The sequence below is a fragment of the Phycomyces blakesleeanus genome (genome assembly GCF_001638985.1).
Source record: "Phycomyces blakesleeanus NRRL 1555(-) unplaced genomic scaffold PHYBLscaffold_16, whole genome shotgun sequence".
NCBI lineage: Eukaryota > Fungi > Mucoromycota > Mucoromycetes > Mucorales > Phycomycetaceae > Phycomyces > Phycomyces blakesleeanus.
In genome coordinates, this window is record NW_017265149.1 from 1,147,343 (window position 1) to 1,173,694 (window position 26,352).

Sequence of the window (26,352 nt, forward strand, 5' to 3'; positions counted from 1 at the left end):
TTAGTTATCTACATCAACTAACTGATGCTTTTCTTTTGCAAGAGCTACAAGACTCTCAAACTCTCCAGAGTTACGGCACATCTTGTAAAAGCTTGACTCGGGATTAGTAATCAACTGTAAAGGACTACACATATAGATATATAGATACATTGGTTAATATTATAGTTTTCATTGCTTTAAAAGAATAAAAGATTTACCTATCAAATTCGGCAATATTTCCCTGATCAAGCACAAGAATACGGTCATATTCAATAACTGTATGCAGGCGATGGGCAATACATAAAATAGTACAGTCGGCAAATTCAGTTGCAATAGTCTTTTGAATGGCTTTGTCGGTTCGGAAATCGACACTAGCAGTAGCTTCGTCCATCAACACAATCTTTGTCCGTTTTAACAAGGCTCGAGCCAAACACAACAATTGTCTCTGACCCTGTGAAAAGTTCTTTCCACCTTCACTGACAGGAGTATCAAGATCCTTAAACACATTGGCATTTACACCCACAACCTCAATATCGTCATCATTGTCTGAAGGTAAAAGGTGAACACGACGCAAGGCAGTAAAAATTGCTTCATCTGTAAATTGATCAAATGGATCCATATTGGATCTAATTGAACCAGAGAACAAGGTAGGGTCTGAACACATACACAAAGAGAGAGAAAATAAATTTAGATATACAGTTGGTACAAACACATGCACACTACTTTTAATTAACTTTAGTATGCTTACCTTGAGGAATAATAGTCAGGTTACCGCGAAGATCTTCTGTACCAACATGTAGAATGTTAACATTGTCAATCTTGATGCTTCCTTTGCTAGCTTCAACAAAACGGAAGAAGGATAGAGCAAGTGTAGACTTTCCACTACCGGTGCGTCCAACTACACCAATCTTTTCGGTGGGTTTAACGGAGAAGTTGAGTCCCTTGAGAACAGGATCGAGATCAGCAGCATAGCGAACTTCAAGGTCCTGAACTTCGATCTTTCCTTGTGTGGGCCACTAGAAAATATAAATGAGTCCCATAATTTCTTTTACGTTTGGCTCAGGCATAGCTTTTTTTTACTTACATTAACGGGAGGTTTTAAATCAGTAAAAGCGGGTGCTTCTTGCTCCATTTCCATAAATTCGACAATACGTTCAACGGCATTAAAGCTCATTTCCAGAGTTGTATAACGTCTGATAGCCCAGAACATCTGGTCGGTGTATGCCAAAATGAAAGTAAAACAGAAACCAGCCACAGCAGCATTCATACGTCCAATAGACATTATGATGATAAAACCAGCAAAGATATTAACAGAAGCTCCGAGGATGGCAAAACGGACACTGACCCAACGATTGATAGTCCAGACACTAAAGAAGGGACGAGTACTGGCATCGCACAGTCTGAGCATCTCTTGCAAGAACTGACGAGTGGCGCCAAATGCACGAACGGTTGTAACTCCCACAATGGTTTCAGTAAAGTGACTGAAGATGGGGGATCTTGCGACAGAGTCCATACGCTTCAGTTCACGTGAAGTTTGGACAAACATAGAACCATATACGTAGTTGACCATTGCAACTATAGTCATTGGGATCAAGAAAATGGGGAGGACAGAGGTGACTGTAATAATAACCGTGATGACTGTGAGGGTCTGAATGCAGAAGTACATCATATCATTGGGAACAGAAGAATCGACAGTTTCAAAGTCTTTTGCGAAGCGGTTGAGGATACGGCCAACTGGAGTGGTGTCAAAGAATCGAAGGGGAGCACGGAGTACACGATGCAAAAGTTGTTCATAAAGTTTTCTGCTAGCCTTAAGAGTACCATAAAATACTACAGCAAATCTACCGGTGCCAAAGATGATACTGGTCATTGTGATGAGAATGTAGATAGACAGGTAGTAATCTGTTTGTTTATCATCAGAAGACAAGACACTAAAGTCGGATGGGGTAGAGAAGTTGGTCTCTGCAACGCTCATAATAGTAGTTGATGCGGCTGAGAAAGTACTTCTGGCATCTGGTGTGCCTGAGAATAGTGTAGAAAGTCCCTGATGCAGAGCAAATGAGTCGTAGGATTGAGCCCACTGTTTGATCCACCAAGTTTCTGTAATTTCCAGAGCGCGAGAACCAAGAATAAAGATGACCATGACAGTCCAGAAGAAGAAACCACCTTCAGCAGACATGTAGAGCTTATAGAGTTTCCATTTGACCATGCCAGTTGCGCGGGCTAATTAATATACACACAATAGTACAAAAAAATGTTCAGAAATGAGTTATTTTTATTATTATTAAGGCGTTTAATGACTTACTTTCATCTTCTACCAAAGCCTTTGGTTTCTTTTGAACTGCAGTCTCTGATTCTTCGGCTTCGGCTTCGTCTTCGGCTACAATTTCTTCGATTTCTTCCTTCTCATATACTTCTTCTTCTTTTTCGTCTTCAAGAATAATGGCCAGCTCACCAGTTTGGCGCAAATCAGCAGGAGAGCCAATAATATCGATACGTCCATTATGAATATGGGCAACATATGCACTTCCGTTGAGACACAGCTTAACATGATGTGTAATCAAGACCCGAGTACGGGATTTCATCAAAGGACCCAAAAGACATTTTTCGTACAAGTGTTTGGCAGTGTGAGCTATAGATGTTAAGTGTGAGTATTCTGATGTCAGGATAAAATGTCTAAATTCACTAGAATTTTACCATCAACTGCGCTCAAGACATCATCCATAAGTACAATCTTAGCACGAGAGTAAACAGCTCTAGCTAAAGCAACACGAGCCTTTTGACCTCCAGAAAGCGTGATACCCTTTTCACCAATTTCTGTGAGATCACCGTCTTCGAGGATAGTAAAGTCCTTGTCAAGAGCACAAGCAGTAAGAGTGGCCTTGTAACGCTTTTCGATGTGAGGAAGACCAAACAAAATGTTGTCTCTAATAGAAGCATTTTGGAGCCAAGCTAAAATAGCACATATTTTTAGACATTTAGATTTTATAAATATATATATATATATTCTTTACCTGTTTGAGAAACGTAGGCGACAGATCTTTCCAGAATCCAGTCTTCTTCTGGAATGTCTTTATCGAACTTGAACTCGCTAGAAACGGTATCTGCTACAGTGGTACGAGGGCACATGACCTGACCTTGGAGTAAAGTAGACTCGCCAAGTAAACTGAGCATCAATAATGTTTTTCCGGAGCCAGTAGATCCACAAATGAGACTGAGTTCGTTGGGTGGGAATTCAATAGAAAGGTCTCTTAAGATAAAACTTTCGGATTCAACGTGAGTACCAGAATCTGAACCATCCTGGCTTGCCATTGCAGCAGTTGTGTTTTCTGAAGCAGCTTTCCAAGCAACAGTGGCATCCTGGAAGCCAATACGGACAGGAGCAGTGTGATCGACGGGAGGAGGAGGATTAATCTCGGGTTCGTCAAGATATTTTTGGATACGGCGAATACTGTTTAGATTGGAAAATCGAATTGATTAATAGTTCGTACATACACATACACACGTCTGTGTAATATATACTCCGATTTTTATTATTCTATACCTAATAAGTGCTTGGAGAAGCTCGGTGAAAGTCTCTGGCAAGATATTGAGAGCAAAACGGAGTTCGTTGAAAACAGTAATAGCAGTAAATGCAATAGGAGCAGTAAGTTCATGACCTTCGATCTTGGTAAAGGACCAGAATGAAATAATGGTAACCAAAATTGGAGATCTAATAGAAAGCTTAGATTATCTTCAAGAATTATATATAAACGCACACATGATAATTACCCTTGCCACAAAAGATTAAAGAAGACATCTGCCATAAACACATCGCGCAAATGACCAAGTTCGATATTTCTTGCTTCCATGATACGCTTCTCCCAGTTTGACTCCCAGGCAAAGAATTTGATCTGACGAATGCCTTGCAAGACTTCGTTCATAAGTCCAACTCGTTTATCACGAGACTCCATCAATTTATCTTGGACTTTGACAAATCGCTTAGAGTTATAATGGTTCAAGGGAAGAGTGAAAATCAAGACCATGAGGCCAAACAAGCAAGACTTTCCGAGTAGTTGGTAGAGAAAGAAAATACCAATAGAAAGTTCAGTTGGTGCAGCAAATATAGAGCACCACCAGATACTGAATTCAGAAACACGGTTGGAATCGGTACTCATAAGGTTGACAATTGTTCCAGTGTTTGAGCTCACGTCTTCTACATCTTTTTCATCGTCATCTTTCTTGTCCTTATCCTTGTTTGTCTCGGGATCTTGATCCTTCTTTTTGTCACCAGAGACTACAGCTTGATCAATGCGACGAAGGGTCTTGCGGTAGATCTCGATATTTAACATGGCTCTAATACGAATTTGGAGATAAGAAGAAGCTATAAAAAATATTAATATTATTCAACGCGATATATAATTACGGATAATGATAACCAATAGCCGACAATTAATAACTAATTATTAATAATGATTTCTTACACCAAAACCATTGTTGGCCAACGAGTAAAGCAAGCACGACCATAGTAATTCCTAGGGCAATGACAAGCAAAAAGCCTTTAGTCATGATATCCTTGTCACCATTTCCATCAGAATGATTTTGTATCAAGTTGAGGATTCGATTGGTGAGGTAGGCAGGTGCATAGTAAGTCAACGAGGCCAAAATTGCTGTACTGATTTGCAATGCAATTCCACTTCGGTTGGCTCTATAGATACGATAGACCAAAGATCTTCCTCGAGTGCTACCAAATATATAGTAAAGGTTTCTGCCACGGTACTCTGGGGTGAGTGAAGGGATATCGTCAACGGTAAGAGTCTTGTTCTTGTTAGCTGTCTTGACCAAAGGGGTAATCCAGCCATAGGTCAAAAATCCCCATATAGAAGCCACATTAAAGCGAGAGACTTGCTTATCGTTTTCATCCAAATAAGGAGGACCATTTTCAATCGTTGCAGTGGTGAAAATTAAGTCTAGGCCAAACAAGACACCAAGGAGACTTGGGAGAGCATCGACCCACGAAATGGTTGTTTGAGAAGAGACGATGTTCCAGAAAGAAAAAAGGGCCGATGGAAAGGAAAAAAGGTAAACGATAAAAAGGTGGATATTGAGAACCCAACCCCATTTGTTCGGGAGAGTGTATTGACGAGACACCAGTACCAGGACAGATGCATAAAGCCAAGATGCAAGTTGAAAGACGGCATTGAGGACATCAAGAGTTTGTTCTGGCTTGCCATTAGCTGTCTGGACAATGGTAATGAATTGGTAGGTTGCTAAGATTGTAAGGACAATGGTCTCCAGAGTGATTCGAGGAATGCGATCGCCATCAGAGAAAGGAACAGTGAGATCACGGCGATCGTCGTACTTGATAGGAGAAGGGTCTTGGCCAGCTTCTGTTGTGGAATTCTTGTGGTGATATGTTCGTTGAATTGATAAAATTAAAGCACTTGTACTGGCTACCGCTATTAGACCAGACGATAGCCAAAGGGCTACTGGTATATCGGCCATCCAACGAAGTGATAGATAATAAATGAAGGACGTAATATGTGTTGCTTTTTTGACCTTATAAAAAGATTTTTTAAAAAAAAATGTCGGGATTTTCTTTTTCGTAATATGTAACAGTTATATTTGTTTTACTGCGGCAAGAATCATTTAAACATCAGTATATGTGTGCTTGCGTGCTTGTGTGCTTGTGTGCATACACAGAATAGAAATAATAGGTTAACTATTGACTTGAGGACCAATAAATGTGACAATAATCTAATTCTAAATATAATTATACTTTTATTAACATATTCACTTGATTAATAATATAATCATGTAATAGTGTAGCTCTTGTCATTGGAGATCAATAGATTCGGAGCTAATCTTGGACGACTAACAGGGTTCAAAATAGATAATCAAATGGAGTTTATTTTGTGTGGTGATAGTTTTGAGTCCAATGTTCTGGCTGATACAAGTATCTCTCTTAAATTTTAGCTCTACAATTGTAATTTAGGGTGTTTTTTAGATGAAAATTATTCATACTATACAATCACTACTTCTCATTCGCTCATCTCATTCTTTATTGTTAAGACACTTATACTTTAATTGTACTTTAAAAAACCCAGGCATATAGACCGATGGTTATTTGAATACACACACATGAGTGTGTGTAACGTTCATCATTCCAACGATCAATTAATCAATCATGTATTATATAGCTCAAACAATAGCCTTTTTATTATTATTATTAAAAAAAGTCTTGGACTTGCAAGAATTATGCAATATACATTTAGGAAAATAAAAACAAGGACCTTAATACAATCTGGAGCAACTCTTTGATTATATGCGACTCTTATCATTTCAGAAATGATAATAATGGCTTTAGTAAATGCTACTCTAAATTTCTAAAATTCTAAACACTTAAAAAAGACAATAGATATTCTAAAGACGTTAAAATATTTGTATTTCTTTTTAGGTAATATTATTTGTTGATTGATTCCTTTTTATCTATTTTTTGCCTGTTATGAAACAAATATGAGTTTTAATATACAAGTATTTTTTTCCGTGGAACAAGAAAATGTATGTATATATATAAAATATTCTACAGGGAATTGGTTTATGTTTCCTGTAAGGTCACTTTCAAACCGGTGTCAGCACATTTAATAGATAAGAAGGAGAGAGCCGCAGTAATTTAATGCAAATATGTATTGATATACAAAGGCTAAAATGTCCAAAATAGAAAAGCTTTATATTCGTTTTTATTTTGTATTGTTCACTGATTATTTATATCCGTAACTCTACACACAAAGCATTTTTCAGTCTAAAGACCAATGCATCTACAAGATAATTATACACTCTTTTTGTACCTTAAATCAATAAAATAAAGTAAAATACACGCGAGTAATTGATATACATCATGTACATCAGAGGTCTATTGTGTATTCTGAGAATCTTACACACTCAAAGTACCATGATGTTTCACAGAGTATAATCATACTAAAATGTCGTATTCAAGAACAATAACGTTAAGTTTGCTGCGGTAACTTCAATCAAGCACCTGAAATGAATTAAAATGCATATTTTTAACCTCGTGTAATACAACAGTCGTACTTTATACACTCTGTCTGTTGATATATTTCTTTCGTAATATTTGATCGTTTTTCTCTCTTTCTTTTTATCTATACAGCACCACCTGCCTTGTGGTATATTTAGATAACGATTAAATAAAATTGCATAATTAATTTCTATAATGACAGTTTTCTGGCTATTAACTTGATGCAATGTACGAGAATAAATTATTTTATTAATTTAAATATAAACTTTTTATTTGTTTTTATCTATTCTTTATGAAAAGATAGCAAGCACAATTTGTACTCTAAAAAAGAAAGAAAGAAAGAAAGGAAACGCCTATACCTCCAGGTCTGGATTATCCCATTTTCTCTTTGTAGATCTAGTCCGGGATCTCGGAGATCGCATAACTTGAAAAGAAAGTAATATATTATAAATTAGTTTATCCCAACAGATAATCACTGGATCTTTGTAGCAACTATATTATAGAAAGAGCGTTACAAAGAAGGACATCCACTTTGATAAAAAAAAACTATGAAAATGTATATCACACCAAACCCTAAAAGTATAATCAAATTGGGTCAATAAGTAATTTGAAACAAATATCTTTAAAGTATCCTTTGACGCCATTTATAGGATCCCAGTATAGTTTTTTTTATACAGTATAATCCAAACAGGTTTATTCTTTAAGAAAAAAATACTTGCTCTAAGCAGATATTTAAGAGGTTTGGAACATAAAAGTACTCTCAAACCTGTATGCTTGCTACGAAATGGTCTATCTTTGCGTATTTGTACTCTAACCAATCGAGACCCTGAGGAAATACGGATCTTGATTACTAGGAGATAAGAAAGAAATGATAATAAAAGGTTAAAACGTATAGAATGACAGAGACCACACTTTATTTTTAGCAAGATTGTCAATTGGTTATCTGGGCTTGTCTACTATACTTGGCCATATAGTTTTTTTTTATCATCCTCTAATCAACCTTATTGTTCAATTCTGATACTGAAAGCCTTCACACTTCAAAATGTAATGTAGAATTTGTCCTGAAAAGGACGATTGACTGTTTCGTGACTAGCATAATTATTCCTTTTTTAGTGTATAATATATGTCGGGATATTAAAATCCAAGTAAAATGAGGACGTCAAGAAAAATAAAACTGTAAAATTAATTTGGTAGAATTTAGTCAATTCAAAAAGACATTCATTTTTGTGTGTTTAAATAAACACTGTCAAGGGTGAATAAGTGTATACAAGACCTCTCTGATCTCCATTTTTTCTTTCTTCTTTTTGATAGTACAGATTAAAAATATATTTCGAGATTAGTAGCTTTAAATTATAAAGAAGAAACATATTTCATTTATTCAATACCTAATAAAAAGGATTTTTTTTCTTTCTTTTTCAATATTGCTTTAATATTTTATTTTAATGTAGTGTAAATTATCACTAAATTATTGTAAAGTCACCAAAGAAATCGATATAATGGCGTCACACCAACATTTTTTTGTCGCCTGTGACCTCCCTTTGAGTCCCTTCTTTTGGGCGCGTCTTATACTTGTTCAACTCCTCCAGTGTACATCAATGGACCCTAAAGATTTCGAGGTACATTAGAGAAAAAAAAAGGAATCTTTAGAATTCCAACTTTATCGAGAGTTTTGTCATGAAAGCTTTCTAAGGAAATCAACAAAGCAAACAGGATTTGGAAATATTATAAAATTGACATTACACATTTTGGGCACACTTATTTTATGTATATACATACATACATTTTATTTATTTACTGCGGAAAATGACATTCAAGCGATTCAATGAAATAATTTATTCATTCATTTACGTCTTATGATTTAGGTTACCTCTCCTCCTACTGATGGAATTTCATGCCTTAGTTTCTCTTCACAAGCAGACTTTTTGTCTGTAGGCTCTTGGGATAATGAGGCAAGTGTGTACATGACTTTTTATCATTTAGGATAATACACACAAATGTACTCATTCAATATCCTATTGTATAATACTGTAATATAATAATAGGTTCGCATATATGAAGTCCAACCTTCCGGAAATACAGTTCCCAAAGCATCCTATAGTCACCAAGGTCCAGTGTTGGATTTAGCATGGAGCAAAGTAAGCATAAACATATATATATATATAAATATTTATATGTATGCTTGTTGTTGTTTTTAATTATAGGATGGCACCAAGGTTGTTTCTGCTGGTGCAGACAAAGCTGGAAGAATGTACGATATAACTACCGGACAACCTACCCAGATTGCACAGCACGATGAGCCTATTAAATGTGTTCGATTTCTCGATCAACCCCAACAACAGATAGTAGCCACAGGAAGCTGGGATAAAACGATCAAATATTGGGATTTACGCTCACCACAACCAATTGGGTCCGTTGCACTGCCTGAGAGATGTTATTCTATGGACGTGAAAGGAACATTGTTAGTAGCTGGATGTGCTGAGAAGCACGTTCCTGTTATTGATCTCAACAATCCAACTGTTATTTTTAAGGTAAAAAATAAAAACTTTCTTTACCCAAGACTATTCTTTTTTTCTGTTTTATCACTATATATATATATGTGTGTGTGTGTATGTGTGTATGTGTGTATGTGTGTGTTATTTGGTTTGATTTCTAAAAGGAACAAAATAAAACAAAAAAAAAAAAGAAATAGACTTATTGAGAATGTGTTGTAATAGCAAAATGTATCTCCTCTCAAATGGCAAACAAGATGTGTTTCCTGCTTTACTACTGGAAAGGGCTATGCTATTGGTTCTATTGAGGGTCGATTGGGTATCCAGTATATTGAAGACAGAGAACAAAGGTAAGCCTATACTGATAAATAAGTATCAAGTAAATAAGTAATCGATGAATTAATTAATCAATTAATTAACGAATTACTGCTTTTGTGTGGATATAGCAAAAACTTTTCATTCAAGTGTCATCGAGATGAGCAAAAGAATGTATTTGCTGTGAATTCCGTCAATTTCCACCCAATACACGGTACATTCTCCACTGCTGGTTCAGACGGCACAGTCAGTTTCTGGGACAAGGATTCCAAGCAACGTATAAAGTTGTTTAACAAGGTCAATGGTACCGTTTCTGCTACTGCATTTAATCACAACGGAACAATCTTCGCATATGCAGTCAGTTACGACTGGTCAAAGGTAAGTAGATGGATCATCTAATTTTTTTTTGAATATTATGAATAACCATAACATGTGTGTATGTGGTGATTTTTTGCAGGGTTACAAATTCGCTCTCCCTACAAACACCAACAAGGTGTTTTTACATGCTGTAAGAGAGGAAGATGTGAAGCCTCGTGCTACAAAGAAACGATAAGGAGGTCGCCGTCATACCATATTTCTCACATCACATAGTAAGAGATTGGATGGTTCTTTCTTTTGTTTGGGAGAGCTAGTAAAAAAAAACATTTTCATAAAGGTGGATTCATTTTTTTCTCTGTAGACAACTAAATTGCAAACCTCCAAGTCAATATCTACTTATATTCTTATTATTTTATGTTATCCACCTTATCCTATTATATATTATCATTTGCTCTCAATTTATCACACACAAAATAAAAGAAGAGAAAGAAACATACATACGTACATTCATACATTCATACATTCATATATACATATTTACATAAAGAGATTTTTTGTTTCAATTTTGAAGTAATAAGAAATTATATACTAGTGAATCACTTGTGTTTTATTTAGCGTAATAATGATAATAATAATATTATTATTAAAATCTTAAATTCTTAAATTCTTTGTGTTTCTAATAGCTGGTACAGCTCTAGTACAGGGAGATCTCTATGTGGGTGGGTGGGCTGGTAGGTGTGTCTTCATATTGTCCCTGATCGGAGAATATGTTTAATGAAACTATAGCAACAAATAAATATAATATAATATATATATAAATATAAATATTTGATATGTTTGTGAGTGGAGCACTCTAATACTTTACCTTGGGTTTTAACAAATCTATGACAATCACATATCACCTATTTTGCTTGAACTAAAGAATACACTGGTAAATTAATGAGCTCGATTGTTAAGCATGTGGAGGCCGCACTTTGGAGAAGTGGTGTAACCCATATGGTAACCAATTTGGTAACAAGTGTGGGCAAATAAAGTAAATTATAGTAAAAGATCCATCGGCACATCCCACAACTCCTTGTAGATTGGAGAAATGACTGTATAATTTACTATGCTTGAAATTCTAAAAAAAAAGTGTGTGTATTCATTTGGCAAAAAGCACGGATCATGGTTTTTTTTTAACGCAACGATCTTCACTGGCAAGGAGTCGACAGCTTTGACCACATTTTGCTTATATAAATATATATATATATTTATTTATTTATATATTTAACACTCGTATATAAGAAAGCAATTCATTAGATCCACACGTCTTTTTTATAAGCTTCTTTCTTATTTTTATTAGATCCATAAGTCAACATAATATAACTGAATTATATCAACATCAATATCAACATCAACACCAACAATGACTCGTCCGCATCCCCATTCTGTGCAAGGTCAAAGACTCAACAAAAAACAAGTCTGTTTATCAAATGATATCTCGGTCGAACCATTTGAGAAATCAAACCACACATCTCGCCCGGGAAATATGAGACAAGCAGTTAGAATGCGTTCTAGCAGCACTTTTTCTACTAGTGCTAGTATTCCAAGAAGCACCGACAATGTGGCAATTGATGCTCATCCACTAGCTTTTCCTTATCACAACGATACAATCTTCTTACCGACGGTAGAATCTGGTCGAACTAGATTTGATAGCATCAGCACTTCTTCTTCTATGCAAATCAGCCGAACTCCTAGTCCAGCATTATCTACATCTTCTTCTTCATCGGCTGCTTCATTTACTTCGACACCCGAATCAAGTCCTTGTTCAAAACATGTTTTGACCGAAAATAACAATATTACATTAAAATGTGAGGCTTGTCATCGAGATAATGCCGATGAACGCGTCAAGAGACGCGATACCCGAATAAGCAGCTTTTTTGGCAGGGTCGACCTGTTCTCTAATACCCGAACCCCGGATACTACCGTTACTGACAGTCCAGTCACCTGCCACCAATGTCACCCTTGTAATCAGTCCACAATACCAGTTGGATCATCACCAGGATATTTAGCGGAGACTGCCAAAAAAGAATCTCGATCAACTTTCAACACCTATGCGCCCTCCAGTTTCTCATATTCCAGAACGCCACCGCCTTCTAAAAGCTACATGTCCTTTGCTTCTTTTAGCATCCCGGAGTCAAGTCGTCAGCTGTGTATCCGGTTCTTGAAGAAACTTATGCCTTCAAAAACCTCATAAGTCCTGCAGCTATCCCTTTGGACACACACCCCTTTGGACAGCAAAACTCCTTTTTTTGTTTTGTGTGGCTTACCCCTAGCAAAACATGCATTTCTTTTTATACAGCAAAAAGTATTACTCTTTATATATATACACACATACATCTAAATACCCTACGGCCTATTTCTCTCTCTCTTATATATTTATCTTCTTTATTAAACGCCTTATGGGCTATTCTTATTCTTATTCTTATTATTCTTGTATCTCCAAAAATTCCTTATCCACCCCATATGCCTTATTATTTCTAGTTGATAGTCTATTCAAGAACAAATAAGAAAAAAAAGTAACCCGAATTTCACATGTTATTCTTTCTTTATCTATATATTTTTTGTTCTGCTACAGGTTTTATCCAACTGAAATATATATACAAAACACATCTTTAGACACATATTTTAATTTTAATTCATTTAATTTTAAGACAAAACAAATGTTTTCAATTTTATTGATTGTTGTCCGAGATATAGAATCTTTACACCAGTCTGGTTGTCTGGAATTAAAGAGGGGGAGGAGGGAGGCTGTTGCCATTCACAAAGACCAAATTATTGATAGTCATAGTCATAAAAATAAAGTGATAGTGGTTCACAGGTAGTATTTAATTGTATTTATTAAAAAAAATATAAGTATAAATAGATAGATGTTATTCTTGAACACAAGAAGAATCAAGACATTACAAGACCTGAGCTTTGGCTTCGTTTCATTTCATTTCTTTCGGTTGCTATTTTTTCCCTTTACGTTGAACCAAGATACAGCTTATATCCAATGCCAAAAACCCAACAGTACCCACCTTCTAAACCAAAAAAAACTAGCTCTGTCCCAGAATCTATTCAATTCCTAAAGGATTCTAGGTATTTCCTGTCAGTACACTCGGCACGGAGAATGTCAGTCTATCGTCGTAAAGGCAAAGGCTCACTGTAGTAACTACAACAAAAATTTCCAAAATAAAATAAAATGCGAATAGGTATATATTTATTCAAGAAAATTGCCATAAGCTCTTGTATTACAAATGATTGAAAGATTGATAGATTGGTAGCTAGATATATTATTTTAATATATTGTTTTAAAGTTAATAATAAAAAAGAATAATAACTTGAGATTTACTTGATATTCGTGGATCAAAATTCCGATTATTTGTTCATAGAATAAAATATAACATAAATACTTAGATTTAATGGGCGTTGGGCTAATGATCAAAATACAAAGAGAGAGAGAAAAAAATGTGCTCATATTATTTGAAGGTTTTTTTCTGTGTAAATCCCACATAAATTATGTCCATTTTTAGAAGCCATTGGAGACGTAACATTAGTTCCATTTTCGGTAGAAGTATTCTTATTATCATAGTATAAATAATAGGAATGAGAATAATAGCTGTCTAACTAACATGAATTCATTGAGACACACAAAGAATTCCTTTTAAGCTACAAGTAATTCTATTATGGATATTATTAATATAAGAGAGAAGAGGTAATGATTTTTATATATTACCCTTCTTAATTACCCCAACTTTCATTATTTTCTTTGTATAAAAAGAATTAGTAGTAGTGGTAGTAGTAGAAGAAGAAAAAGAAGCAAAGAATAGCAGGTGCGACAATAAGCCATTTTTGGGTTACCAAATATGCCAGGAGTAAAAAGTACCTTTGGTGCTACAACAGGTCAATAAGTAAAAAGCATACATTCCAAAAGCAAAATGAATGAATAAGTGAATAAATTGAATAATTGAATCGACTTGTGGTCATGTTTTCATCGATTGAATGAAATGTTGTTACACACTGCTCGTAAAATAAGCTTAATCTCAGTTGCTATTCAGCGATTGATTCCTTTAAATTCCATCTTTACTTTGCTCAACATTAGCCCCCTCCTAATCCCTAATAATTTCCCCTTGACAACCCCTACAGAAGAAAGATGCCTTTTCCCTTCTTCCTTTAATAAATCATTTCCGAAGCACTTTTTTCTTTTATTTTATTTCATCTTATCTTATTTTTGCTTTCAATATAGTTTCTGGGTTGGACCTCCTTTAACTCTGAAATGCACACTACTGCAATTCAACTCAATGCAAATATACATATCTGTATTGGTATGTATACAATAGGAAGCATGTCAAATTGAAAGAGTCCAATGATAAATATTATATTCATACTAGCTATACCTTTCCATAAAATATATATCTTCAAGGGCTAGGAACACAATAACTCGTGTCACACTGATCGGCTCTAGTGGTGATCTAACACAAGGAAACACTATATTTGTTTACAATAAATAACTCTCACACACACACACACATATATATATATATATATAAAAGGGGGTGGACCTCCTTGAAATTAAATATATAAACTATATTGATTTTGGTTTATTTTTACTTAAGCAGTAGCTGTATAGATACTGTTTAATAACCAGGTCATGAAGTACAAGATTATAAAAAAATACTCTGATTGTCTATTTAACTTTGAAACCAGTCTATACCAGCAAAATGTCGGATAATTATTATTGGTATTGTTTTCCCTGCAATTGTTTAATGAATAAAAATGAATTACTGTCATCTGGACTTTATTAATAAATGAGATCTAGCAATTCAATACATATATTACAACACGTCGAATTTATTAAAAGCTTCTTTATATTTATCATAATAAAATAAGTATTATATAATATAATATCTGAATAATTATAAAGATTAAAAAGATATTTTGATATCTATTATATCAAAAAAAAAACTACTTCTTTATTTTGTCTAAAGACAATGAGTTAAATATATCAAATATATTAGCCATATTTTCTTCAGTAACACACCAATTTTTAGCCTTCCATATGTCCTCTTCGCTTTATCTTTAATCTTGTCTAGAAAAAAAAAGACGTATTCTCATGGTAATCATTTTATAGGTATCATTTTGTCTCTCACCAATCGGAAATTTAGTATTGAAACTAGATACTAGATTATTATTTTGATTCTTAGAAGTAGAGTATTCGGGAGTTGGGTCATCACTGCAATACACGCATATAGGTTATTGAGCGTTACATATACTAGGAGAAACTTTTAGTTTCCAATAAATCTTTTAGTAATTCGTATATATATATATATATATGGTGACTCGCCTTTCAAAAAATGATCATGAAATACGTCTTTATCAGATCAAGGGCATTTTCTCTACTTGCTAGCTGGTAAACACAGCTAGTTCCCCTATATAGAGCTTAAAGTATGCTGAGTAATTTTACATGGGTTGATACCAAGGCAAAATCTACTCCTCTCACCAAAGCCTCATTTCCGCCTTTGAAAATCTTGAAACAATCGGCTTGATCCTTAAAAGTATTTTTTTATCCACTTTTATAGGTATGGAAGCTTTCGAGGCTTTCCTTTAATAAACATGGCACAAAGTTCTTTAGACCAAGATATTGCGAGTTGTCCGTTGATCGCACTGCTTTCTTTACATAATAGTTGCTCAAAAACTCTTTGGTGGATTTCATTCAATAAGAGTCTTTTGTAACTAACCAATATATGAATATCTAGAAGTGTATATCCGTTTATTTCTTTTAGCAAAAAGAACTAATGACTCGGCATGTACACTGCTAAATATCTTTAGCGTGTAAAGCAACAATAACAGTCTTCCCTATAATCTTTAGTTTTCTGGTATTGTCATCTTCTGTGATAACATTAGACAATATTCCAGTCTTTCTTGTAGCATTACCGTGTTCCTCAGACCACATAATTGGATTTTATATACGATATATATGTTTAAGATGGTTGTTACATCTAGGGTATACTATAGATACTATCTTTACAGATATATTTGTGCCTTTCTCTCAAGTATTTAGCAATAATTGAAGCAAAGAAATATTAGATAGAAAAGTGGGGTGTGGCTATCTGTACTGCATATCTAATTGTGTCAGGAACTCTTGGTTTATTCCTTTCAGTTTGTGTACGTTCTCTTGAATTTGTGTGCTTTTAAAGACTGCAATAAAAACCAAAATACTTTCCTGAAAAATGCAATAAACTCCGACGTGCAAACAGCTTGGAAAGATCGAGGCTTAAAGAAACTAACTATCAAGCATGTAAAGTAAACATTTTGACATAGTGATTTCCTTCTGAAAGTCTTTACTAAATTCTATAGAATAAAATCAATATTTTTATATATATATAAAGACCTTTCTCTTGTTGTTTTGGTGTATCCTATATTGTTCACTGCTAAGAATTATCCACAGTTTTTGGTATAACATATAAAAATTTAGATATTATTCTTGCAATAGTCAAAACTCTATTAAATTTCTAAGAAAATCAATCAGACATCGACTGTATGTATGTATACCAAGTATGTTTAATACTTTAATAAATTTTAAACGCGTGTGCATTCTGTTTTTTACCCTGAAAACACTTGCTTTCTACCATGAGTGGCTGTTTAAAGGATGCGCGAATCAACATCGAACGTCAGGCTGAATGAGAAAAATAGAAAATTGATCTTTAATGCGCAATGTTCTGACAAACTCATTTCTGCAAGAACATGATGAGAGTTTTATATAAGCTAATGACCTATTCGCATGAGCAGAATTGTAGTTGTTGATGGGAAATAAGGTTTCGCATCGTTGTCGCTCGTCTTTTTCTGTTTTTTTGCGCCCTTTTTTGTTTACTTTTTGCTTTTTTTTCATAGTCTTTAACTCTAGTAGTCACTTGCATATAAAAAAGTCACACATTCCCCCCCCCCCCCACCTTGCTTCTTGTGAATGTGTACGCGTCAGCAATAAAAGAATACAAGAGATGTGTAAAGTGGATGGAAGACTTCATTTACTTTAGTTCTCTTCACTGAAAAGAAACTCGTGAAACTCAACTCCGTTAAAGTACTTCAAGTGACGATTGACGTTCTTTCAAAAAAAAAAGTAAGTGTGTGTGTGTGTGTTAGGTACCACCACACTCATCTGTAATATTTTTTGGAATGAGTTTGAGTTTGACCAAAAAGTACAAGATGATTGTACTAAAGTTCTGAGGATATTTTATAGAGTTAGAAAGCCCAAGAGGAACGAAAGATTTGTAACGACTTTTAAGAGAAAGAAAGATGTAGCAGTTTCTAGCAGAGAGAAATGCCAATAATTTTAAGCTTTTAAAGTGTGATTTATATTAGAGTATAGAATAGAGTTAAAAGTGGTATTATTCTATACATTGTTTCCTCTTTAATATATATAGTATCTTACTTAACTTAGTAACTTGAATCACTAGCTGTTAAAGTGAGTTATTGGGATTAATTTCTATCATAAATTTTGAGTAAACTACTGTATGATACGATTACACACTTCTTTTCTTCTGTTCTTATACTAATATTAGATGTATAAGAATAGCCACTATTATAAGGTATTAACATATTATATTAAATTTCGTACAAATCCTTGAAAGGGCAAATGTGCGTGTCCCCTGACAATCTACATAATTTCATATATTGTAGAGTCAATACAGCATTTAAAGTAAAGTAAAGTAAAGTAAAAAAATAAAATAAATAAATTTAAACCCATAATATAAATACTTTAAAGCGCATGAATAAGTTTTTGTCTTGTCTTGTCTTGTTTGTGTGCACCTGTTAAAAATAAATAAATGTATTATTTTATTTTATTTCCTTTTATATATATAATGTAAAGACAAACCACCTCTTTGATGTAGTTATTAATATTAGTATTATTGTTGTTTGGCAACATTCCTGAGAAAACAAACAAAAATTAGCTGCAAAAAATATTTTTGGTCCTGTCAATATATATCACAGAACTCATTAAAATATCGAGTGAATTGGGCTCCAATAAAACACATTATATAAATAAGCAAAAAAAAGGGGAGGGGGGCTATATAATAAGAAAGCCATTATGCTCAACATCTCATTAATCTTTTATCTTGCTTTAGACATAGACGAATTCATTAATCAACATCAAAAAAGAGTCAAAATAGATAGTATTCATTATACGCCTTTTATATCTATCATTTTCCTCCTCTCTCTTTTTTTTTTTATTCACGTACTTTATTATTTTATTTTATTTTATTTTTTGTTTATTTTTTAAAAACCCGTCGATATATCCTTTCTACATTACCATAATGTCCAACGGAAAAAGAGCCAAAGGATCATTTGACATCGAGGACAATGAGGGCCCATCCTCATCCAATAAGAAGCGTGTGAGATTCAACACAAAGACTCCAGTACAATCTACAGATGATTTCGAGATTGATCATGAAGAGATCCTCGAACCTACAAAGCAGCGCCGTGGTGGAGTCAATGCAGACGCTTACGTGAGTGATGATGAAGAAGTGGATGGTGGTGCATATGGTAGTGAATCGGAAGGAGAAAGCGAGGAAGAAAAGCCAGCCGAGCCTCAGGGTGATGATTATGACATGTTTGCCGACGAAGCACCCGCAGTAGACGCATCGACAAAGAAGAAGAAGAAGAAGTTGGAATTGAACGAGATCGAAGGACAAGAATTCGGTTCACACGATGTCGAAGATCTTGATGATAAAGTACCGGATGGAAAAAAGGAACCGGCAGTCATGGCATTCAATATGCAGCAAGAGATGGAAGAAGGCAGCTTTGATGCCCAAGGAAATTATGTGCCCAACAAAGGCGATCCACAAGCCTTCCACGATCGTTGGATGGAGGGAATTTCTCGAAAGGATATGGTGGCCGCAAGAGAAGCACAGACCAAGAGAGAGGCCAATGAAGCACTCCTGGAGGCTGCAAGACAAGCGGCGATGCCTCAAACACAGAATGAAGTATATCTCGAACTTGTCAATCAATTGAAGCCTGGCCAGAGTGTGCGTGAGGCGCTGTCTACATTGGCAAGCGCTTCTTCAGCCAAAGTTCCTGCATGGAAACAAAAGTTGTTGGATAAGAAGAACAAAAACAAACCAAAAGCCAATCCAAAACAGGCTTTAAGTGAAGAGGAAGAAGCAGAGCGAAAGAAGAAAGTAGAGAGGATCACAGAATTAGCTGATCAGATGATGGCATTGGGTCATTTTGGCATTTATGAAGACACTTTTGAGACCATGATCCGACATTTACGGCGGGAAGGTGTTGTAGGAGAAGACTGGTTACCAAAACAATAAACACATGCATACAAAGGTCTCTCTCTCTCTATAACATAATATATGTATTGTATATATATATATATATACATGTGTGTATGTGTGTGTGTATAACAATGATGGTAAATGGATATATATATACATATATACATATGTATGTATGTATCGTTTAATCAGTCTTTGTGGGCTTGGGGGTCTGTTTTACACCACTTCCCCAGTAGAGGAAGACCTGGATAACGAGAACTGCATTAAGAACACTGGCAAGAACAGTTCCTGTGAGCATCAAAGGATCATCAAGCTCGGTCATGGTGGTGAACACGCGTGCGGTACTTCCGGCAAAGTAATTGATAACAGTAAAGACAGAAAGCTGGCCAGTCGACTTGTTCTTGAAATTTGCAGAGATCTGGGGCACTTTACTGGCCAAGCTCAGAGGAATCGTGGCAGCGTACAGAACAGCCATAATCGAGGCAGGTACCAACTTTTCGCTTGTCAAACAATAGAATATCGAAATAAGAGAGGTGAAAGTCATGACCAAAGCTTCGCGTTTGCCGCTGTACAAAAGAATCAGCAAGGTGATCACGATGTTCTGGAGAGAGATAAAGAAGATCTCGCCAAAGGTGCTGAATGGGTTGCCCTGACGCAAGTTGTAGGCCAAAGTAATCGCATAAGAGAAGGTCTCGAGGAGGTAGGATGACAAGGAGAGACCTTGGGCAGACTTGTTACGGACAATGGTCATGATCTGGGGAATCTTGACAATCGAGCCACCCAGGACAATTCCTAGACCAAGACCTTTGGAGATGGTGTACTTGATGCAAGGTACATCTGTGAGGTTGAGGTTCTCAATGAGCACATCATAACAGGTTTCGCCAATAAGGCCGGTGATGGGTGTACGGAGCACAGCAGGTAAATGCATAGTTTGGCTTTTTAGAATCAATAGAAACAAAAAGGACTAACGATGATAATATTAAGAATAATATAATATAATATAATATAATATAATATAATATAAATAACTAAATAAATAAATAAAAAGGTGAACAGGAAACGCGCTTGCTGTGTATTAAAAATTAAGACTGCGAATTTAGATATATAATTAAATTTGGTATTTTGACTGGATTGATTCGTCTAGAAAATGAGGGGTTCGTTTTCATTCCATCTCAGTTTTTTTTAAAGTAACAAAACCACTAGGGAAAAAAGAAATTCAAGGGCATTTATGCGTATGCGTATGCGTATGAATATGAATATGAATATGAATATGCGTATTTGTATTTGTATTTGTATTTGTATTTGTATTTGCATTCATATGTATACTCGATTGTTTGTTGTTAGTCGCCACAAATATGTTTCATAGGTCATCGAAGTACCCGCATACTCTTAAAGAATGTAGGCTTGTTTTTCTAGAGATAATACAGGGAGTTCGCCCTCTTTATTTTATCCATCAAGGTTTGTGTACGTGTATAATGTTAGTTCCCACGTGATTCCCTGCTTTGTCCTGGACCCTTTTTTTCCTTTTGCTTACTTTTCCTCTCTCTTGTTCTCCTTCTTCTTGTCCCAAAGCTTCTATTTTTTTGTTTGTTTGCTTGGTAATGTCGTACAGGTCGCATGCGATGCTGCCTCAAACAGAGGCATCGCTTCAACACATTCTCCATCACCGTGCACAATACTTACAAGACCGCCTTCAACGCCATCTCCCGCGAAAGCCATTCGTGGTTGGCGTGTCTGGCTGTCAAGGAAGTGGAAAGACGACACTTTGCACTACACTGGAATACCTCTTGAAAGATGTGCCCTATGGACTCAACGTTGTGTCCTTTTCGCTGGACGACGTGTACCTGGATCACAATCAGCAGCAGAGACGCGCAAAAAGCGATCCTGACAATCGACTAGTTCAATTTCGTGGTCAGCCTGGATCCCACGACCTCGACTTGGCGTGTGAGACCTTTGAGACTCTTCTGGAAGACAGCCGCCCGTGCCCGATACCTGCTTACGACAAGAGCGTATTTGGAGGTCTGGGAGACCGAATTGATCCCACTCTTTGGCAAACCACACAGCCGCCTGTGGACATTATTCTGTTTGAAGGATGGTGTCTCGGATTCAAATCATTGCCGGTAGAGGAAGTGTGTGAGCAGTACAGAAAAGCAAAAGAAGATGGTGCTTCCTGGACCGCTCATCCGCTGCAGCACATTCTTGGTCTCAATGAAAGTCTGGCGGCTTACGAGAACACTATCTACAATTATTTCGATATCTTTATTCATCTCTCGCCTGATGACCTACGGAATGTTTACCAATGGCGATTGGAGCAAGAGCACGATTCCATTCGTACTCGAGGTGTTGGTGGACTAAACGATGAGGCTGTGTACACCTTTGTAGACACCTATATGCCCGCATACAGCTTGTATCTTCCTCGTCTGGACTCCATTGGTTTTTATGGATTTACCAACACTGTCCACCCATACGAAGGTAGGGTCCGTGCCGACCATGGTTACAGTGGAACGCAGCGACATCTCAGATTGTTGCTCGATCATGATCGTCGAGTGATTGGACAAACATTGATAAAGGAACACGATCCACAGCAACCTCTGATTTGGGCTGATTATAGTCGGCCATTGCTTTTTTTGGTGGGGATGGTAGGAATGGCAGGACTGATGAGATACTCATGTCTAGGACGAGTATTGGACATTGCTAAAAAGGCTGGTCGTCGGTTTCGAACAGGTGGGATGACGTGATTGAAACTATATATATGTATATGTATATATAGTTTAGATAACCTGTATTTCTGTACTATTTCCGAATTGAGTGATTTGACCACATCATTCTGTGAGTGTGTACCTTTTATAAAGCTATAAATGTTTTGTCAATCGAGAAATGATAAAAGTAAGAAGAAAAGAAAAAAGTAACTGCTAAATAGACTTTTTTTTCACTAATGTTTCTTACATAAAAAAAACCATGGCAATAAATATCAATCATCCAAATAATTAAAGAAAAGAAAGAAAAATTGCATAGGACTTGTAGCAAGTGTTCAAATTTATTATTATTATTATTATTGAGCTCTAATAAGAGTAGCTTCTAAAAAGAATAAGCAGATTTGAGATACTTTGCTTTTAAATCTCAAGCCCATCATATAAACCAAGTCGATATTTGTTTTGGAAGCAAAGAATTGTGCATAGACAACAATTAGATACTTAATTTTGGTACTACTTGAGTCCCACGGCATTCGATTCCATAACCAAAGCTAATGTAAAGCAGCTAGAGTAATTAGATAACTAAATGAATAAAAGATATCAATTAATGTAAAGTTTGGTTATGTAGTATACCCTATAGAAAAAAAATAGGCGATTTTAGTGAATTGTTGCAAGTTTTCCGGGGTTTAAAGTGTCTTGTACTTGAGTTTTAATTAAGCACCAATTTCTCTCTCGCTCTCTTATATTCTACTTTTTTTTTTTACCCCACCATGTTTTTTGCAGCCAAAGCAAAACATCTTTTTCTTAGCCTTTTCAACCCATTACAAAACTAAATACCAAGTTATTCAAATCTAATGGCTTACCAGCGGTAGCTTGGCTGGATCCTAAGCGGTACCCAGGACGGAATTTTTTCATCTTCTTTGAATTCTAGTCAGTCTTTGTCTCAAACGACGACCCTCCTGGAGATCTTCTTCTGCTTGTCTTCTGATACGTCCAATCCGAATGACGCGGGTGAACCTTACAGGTATAGTCCCATCATATCTCAGATTGTTAAGTATATGTCGGAAGTTCAGGACAGCAGCAAGGTCCCGATTCCACAAACGATGCATAACTTCTGACCTGTCCATGTTCTCCAAACAATTTAGATTAGTACATCCAAAAGGACTTGTTTCTATTTTTTTTTCACAAGGTCTAGAATTATTAAATGTCTTTAAAAGGAACACACTTAATAACTATGAAGGCTATTATTAATAAAATACGAATCAGCAAAGTTGACAAAAGAAAGCAATCTGAGAAGAATTGACAGAAAAATATATGCATCAAGTACAATTTGGTTGTCAAGATTGCTCGCATGCTTATTAGAAATCTCGGTAGATTTAGAGAATTGCAAGGAATCTGTCTTCTTGTTTTTCAAAAGTAGGAATGAGACATGACAATGTTAACACAAAGCAGGTTTATACTCTTTAATAAAAAGAATCAATTAAGCAATATACATATCTTCATCAATATCATAGTGCTTAGAGAATAGCGTTTTTTTTAGATAAAAAAATGTAAGAAGTATTACATAAAAATAGATATATGTATATTATTTAGTAACTTTATAGCTTAAACTGCTACTAAATATCATAAAAAATAGTACTTCTTCTTTCCATACTTCTTTATATTCAACTTGTATTTGTTGAACCAATTATAAGAATAGAGATATCTAAAAAAAGGTATAAGTTTGCTACTTTAAACGATTTTATTGGATTAAATAAAAAGTAATTTTAACTCCAATAAATTGTATTCGCTGTAAATACTTTTAATTTACTAAAAGCCAGAATTCTATTGGCAGAAATTACAACTTCGCGACCGTAGGAATTATACGGATTTGTATAAGATATACACGACCGTATAATTCCTACTGTGGCGGAGTTGTAATTTCTGCTATTTACTACAGTGATAGTAAAATATGATGCGTGTGTGTATGTGTGTGTGTACCATCACACCTGTGATCTCGATTACGACATTCAATTTTAGAAAATATATACAAGTTTTCCGCATGCATACACAGCTATATAAATATTTCAAAGACCGTGACATTACTCTCTCGGAATGACGGTATTATTATTATTTGTCTTCTTCTTTTATTGCTATTAAAGACTTAATCGGGTACTGCTAATGAAATGAATATATATTAGAGGATAAGGATTATGAATAATGATCTATTAATTAATGTCAAATAAATCTATTCATTGACTATAGCAAATGAATTGTAGAGGGGCCGGAATTACGGACAAAAGAGAGATGTTGAGAAGGCCAAAGAAGCTTACACAAGAAATGGACCCAAATCAAGATTTGTGACTTGCTCAAACAAAAATATAATAAAGAAAAGTAGATTTTGATCCAAATGAATAATGTGCCCTGTGTATATACAATCAAGAATTTAAAAAAGATATATATATATATATATAAATTATTAAAGGAATAGTTTCCAAGATTAGTCTTTGATCTTAATTCTGATTAATCGTAACTTTTAGGTACAATATTTTTAGATGACTGTGTTGGTTTTGGTTGTTGCTTACCAGGTTTATCATATAAACGTTCATTTGGATTTTTCTTAAAGTTTAAATTTTTTATTTTTTTATTTTATTTTTACAATGACTAACTAAAAAAAAATGAGCACCAAATTCTCTTTATTTGGAAGCCTAAGCTCTATAAATGGAAAAACTATACAAATCTAACGAATAAGTTATGCTCTTGACTGTATGGCCTTTTCTTTATTGGTTTTTGTTTTACGTGCTTGTATATCTAAACAAAAAAAAGAGGAAAAGTTTACCTGTTGACTTTGAGTGTGGAAGGATTGTGTTGAGTATGAATGGTGTGATCGGAAAACCAAAAGTAATTTTTGTTTTTGTTTTATATTCTAAACTCACTATATAGCATATGGATAATTTTATTGGATCGATTTTGATCGGCGATGTATGTTATAATAGGCGAACTAAATGGTTGTCTATTCTTATTCCTTCTTTATTAATTATATTACAAAAACATATAGATATATAATTTCTCTTGGATAGAAAGAAGAAGGTACTGCTGTTGTTCAAAGGCTTTATATTGTATTAAGGACAAGAAAAAGAAGAATAATAATAGTTATAATAAAAGATGCCTTTGTTGTTTATTGTAAAAGTGTACCAAATCAGCCGGGTTTTTCTTGTCGGGGGTTTCATTCCAATGAGCCAATATAAAAAAATAAAAAAATAACAATAACAATAATACTAATCATAGTACCTAATGATAATACTAAACACTAATCGTAATAACTGTTATTTTCTATTGATGACGTGAGTATAAAATAAAATAAAAAATAAAATAAAAATAGAAGAATAATATATGTCTTGAGAGAGAGAGTGATGATTGTAATAACGCAGATAATCAGGTACAGGAACAAAATCGTCTTTCGCTCTCTCTCTCTATTTTTTATATTCTATATATTATACATTATATATATATGTGTGGGGTGTGAATAATTATAAAGTGCCCTTTCTCTTTTTTTTTATATGTATTATTAATTTTATAATACTCTATATACAAACGCACTACAAGACCATACAAAATAGACACACACACACAAAGAGAGATACATATATATTTTATTTTATTTTATTTTATTTTATTTTTTATTGTTTTTTTTTTTTTTTTTTTTTTTTTTTTTAAATTTAAAAAAAAAAAATTTTTGGGAATTTCCCCCCCTTTCCCTTTTAATTTTCCCCCCCCCCCTTCCCCCTAATTTTCTTTAATTAATTAATTTAACGGTCCCCACCATTTTTTTTCTTTCAATTTCTTTCCCTAACTTCTGGTCCGGGAAAAAAACCCTTTCTTTTCAAAAAAACAAAAAAACCCGGGGCCCAAAAAAAAACACCTTTGGGATATAAAGAGAAAAAAATCCTTAAAATTTTTGTTTTTTCTAAAAAACAAACCAAAACCAAAACCAAAAAAGCCCGGCTCACCCAAAAAAGCTCCCCCCCCCCAAAAAATTATCCCCAACAAAAAAAAAATTTACAACCCCCCAAACAAACCAAAAAACCCCGTCAACCCCTTTCGAAATTTTTCAATAACACCGGCAAACCAAAAAGGAGCCCCCCAAACCCCCCGAAAAAGGCCCCGGGAAAAATTGTTTTTCCCAATTTAAAAGGTAACCCGGGGGGCCCAGAAGGGGAAACCAAACCCTTCCAAATTTTTAATAAAAATTTTTTGGTGGAACC

The 26,352-nt window shown here is 34.9% G+C and overlaps 5 protein-coding genes across 5 annotated transcripts; 3 read left to right on the forward strand and 2 right to left on the reverse strand.

Moving 5' to 3' along the window:
- On the reverse strand, positions 1-4,932 carry PHYBLDRAFT_114698 (hypothetical protein; the record flags this gene model as incomplete). The annotated part of the gene is made up of 11 exons (XM_018428409.1): positions 1-124; positions 198-633; positions 728-995; positions 1,064-1,949; positions 2,061-2,202; positions 2,285-2,611; positions 2,677-2,931; positions 2,994-3,430; positions 3,524-3,691; positions 3,751-4,342; positions 4,443-4,932. Coding segments are annotated over 11 exons (4,125 nt in total), but the record flags the coding sequence as incomplete, so codon positions are not given.
- Positions 4,933-8,580: 3,648 nt separating this feature from the next.
- PHYBLDRAFT_126147 (hypothetical protein) lies at positions 8,581-10,621 on the forward strand. Its single transcript, XM_018429082.1, has 7 exons — positions 8,581-8,610; positions 8,857-8,943; positions 9,037-9,129; positions 9,196-9,522; positions 9,709-9,833; positions 9,930-10,176; positions 10,256-10,621. Exons 1-7 carry the CDS (start codon positions 8,590-8,592, stop codon positions 10,349-10,351), a joined length of 996 nt encoding a protein of 331 aa, XP_018289464.1. The 5' UTR covers positions 8,581-8,589; the 3' UTR covers positions 10,352-10,621.
- Positions 10,622-11,471: 850 nt separating this feature from the next.
- Positions 11,472-12,780, forward strand: PHYBLDRAFT_187794 (hypothetical protein). The gene has a single exon (XM_018439425.1). The coding sequence runs from the start codon at positions 11,522-11,524 to the stop codon at positions 12,350-12,352; it is 831 nt and encodes a 276-aa protein (XP_018289465.1). The 5' UTR covers positions 11,472-11,521; the 3' UTR covers positions 12,353-12,780.
- A 1,497-nt stretch (positions 12,781-14,277) lies between these two features.
- Positions 14,278-20,343, reverse strand: PHYBLDRAFT_75231 (hypothetical protein; the record flags this gene model as incomplete). The annotated part of the gene is made up of 2 exons (XM_018443049.1): positions 14,278-14,304; positions 19,636-20,343. 2 exons carry the CDS (start codon positions 20,341-20,343, stop codon positions 14,278-14,280), a joined length of 735 nt encoding a protein of 244 aa, XP_018289466.1.
- Positions 20,344-20,984: 641 nt separating this feature from the next.
- PHYBLDRAFT_182262 (hypothetical protein) lies at positions 20,985-23,226 on the forward strand (the record flags this gene model as incomplete). Its single annotated transcript, XM_018438595.1, has 2 exons — positions 20,985-22,149; positions 23,040-23,226. The coding sequence occupies exons 1-2, from the start codon at positions 21,017-21,019 to the stop codon at positions 23,224-23,226; spliced, it is 1,320 nt and encodes a 439-aa protein (XP_018289467.1). The 5' UTR covers positions 20,985-21,016.
- Positions 23,227-26,352: the final 3,126 nt, after the last annotated feature.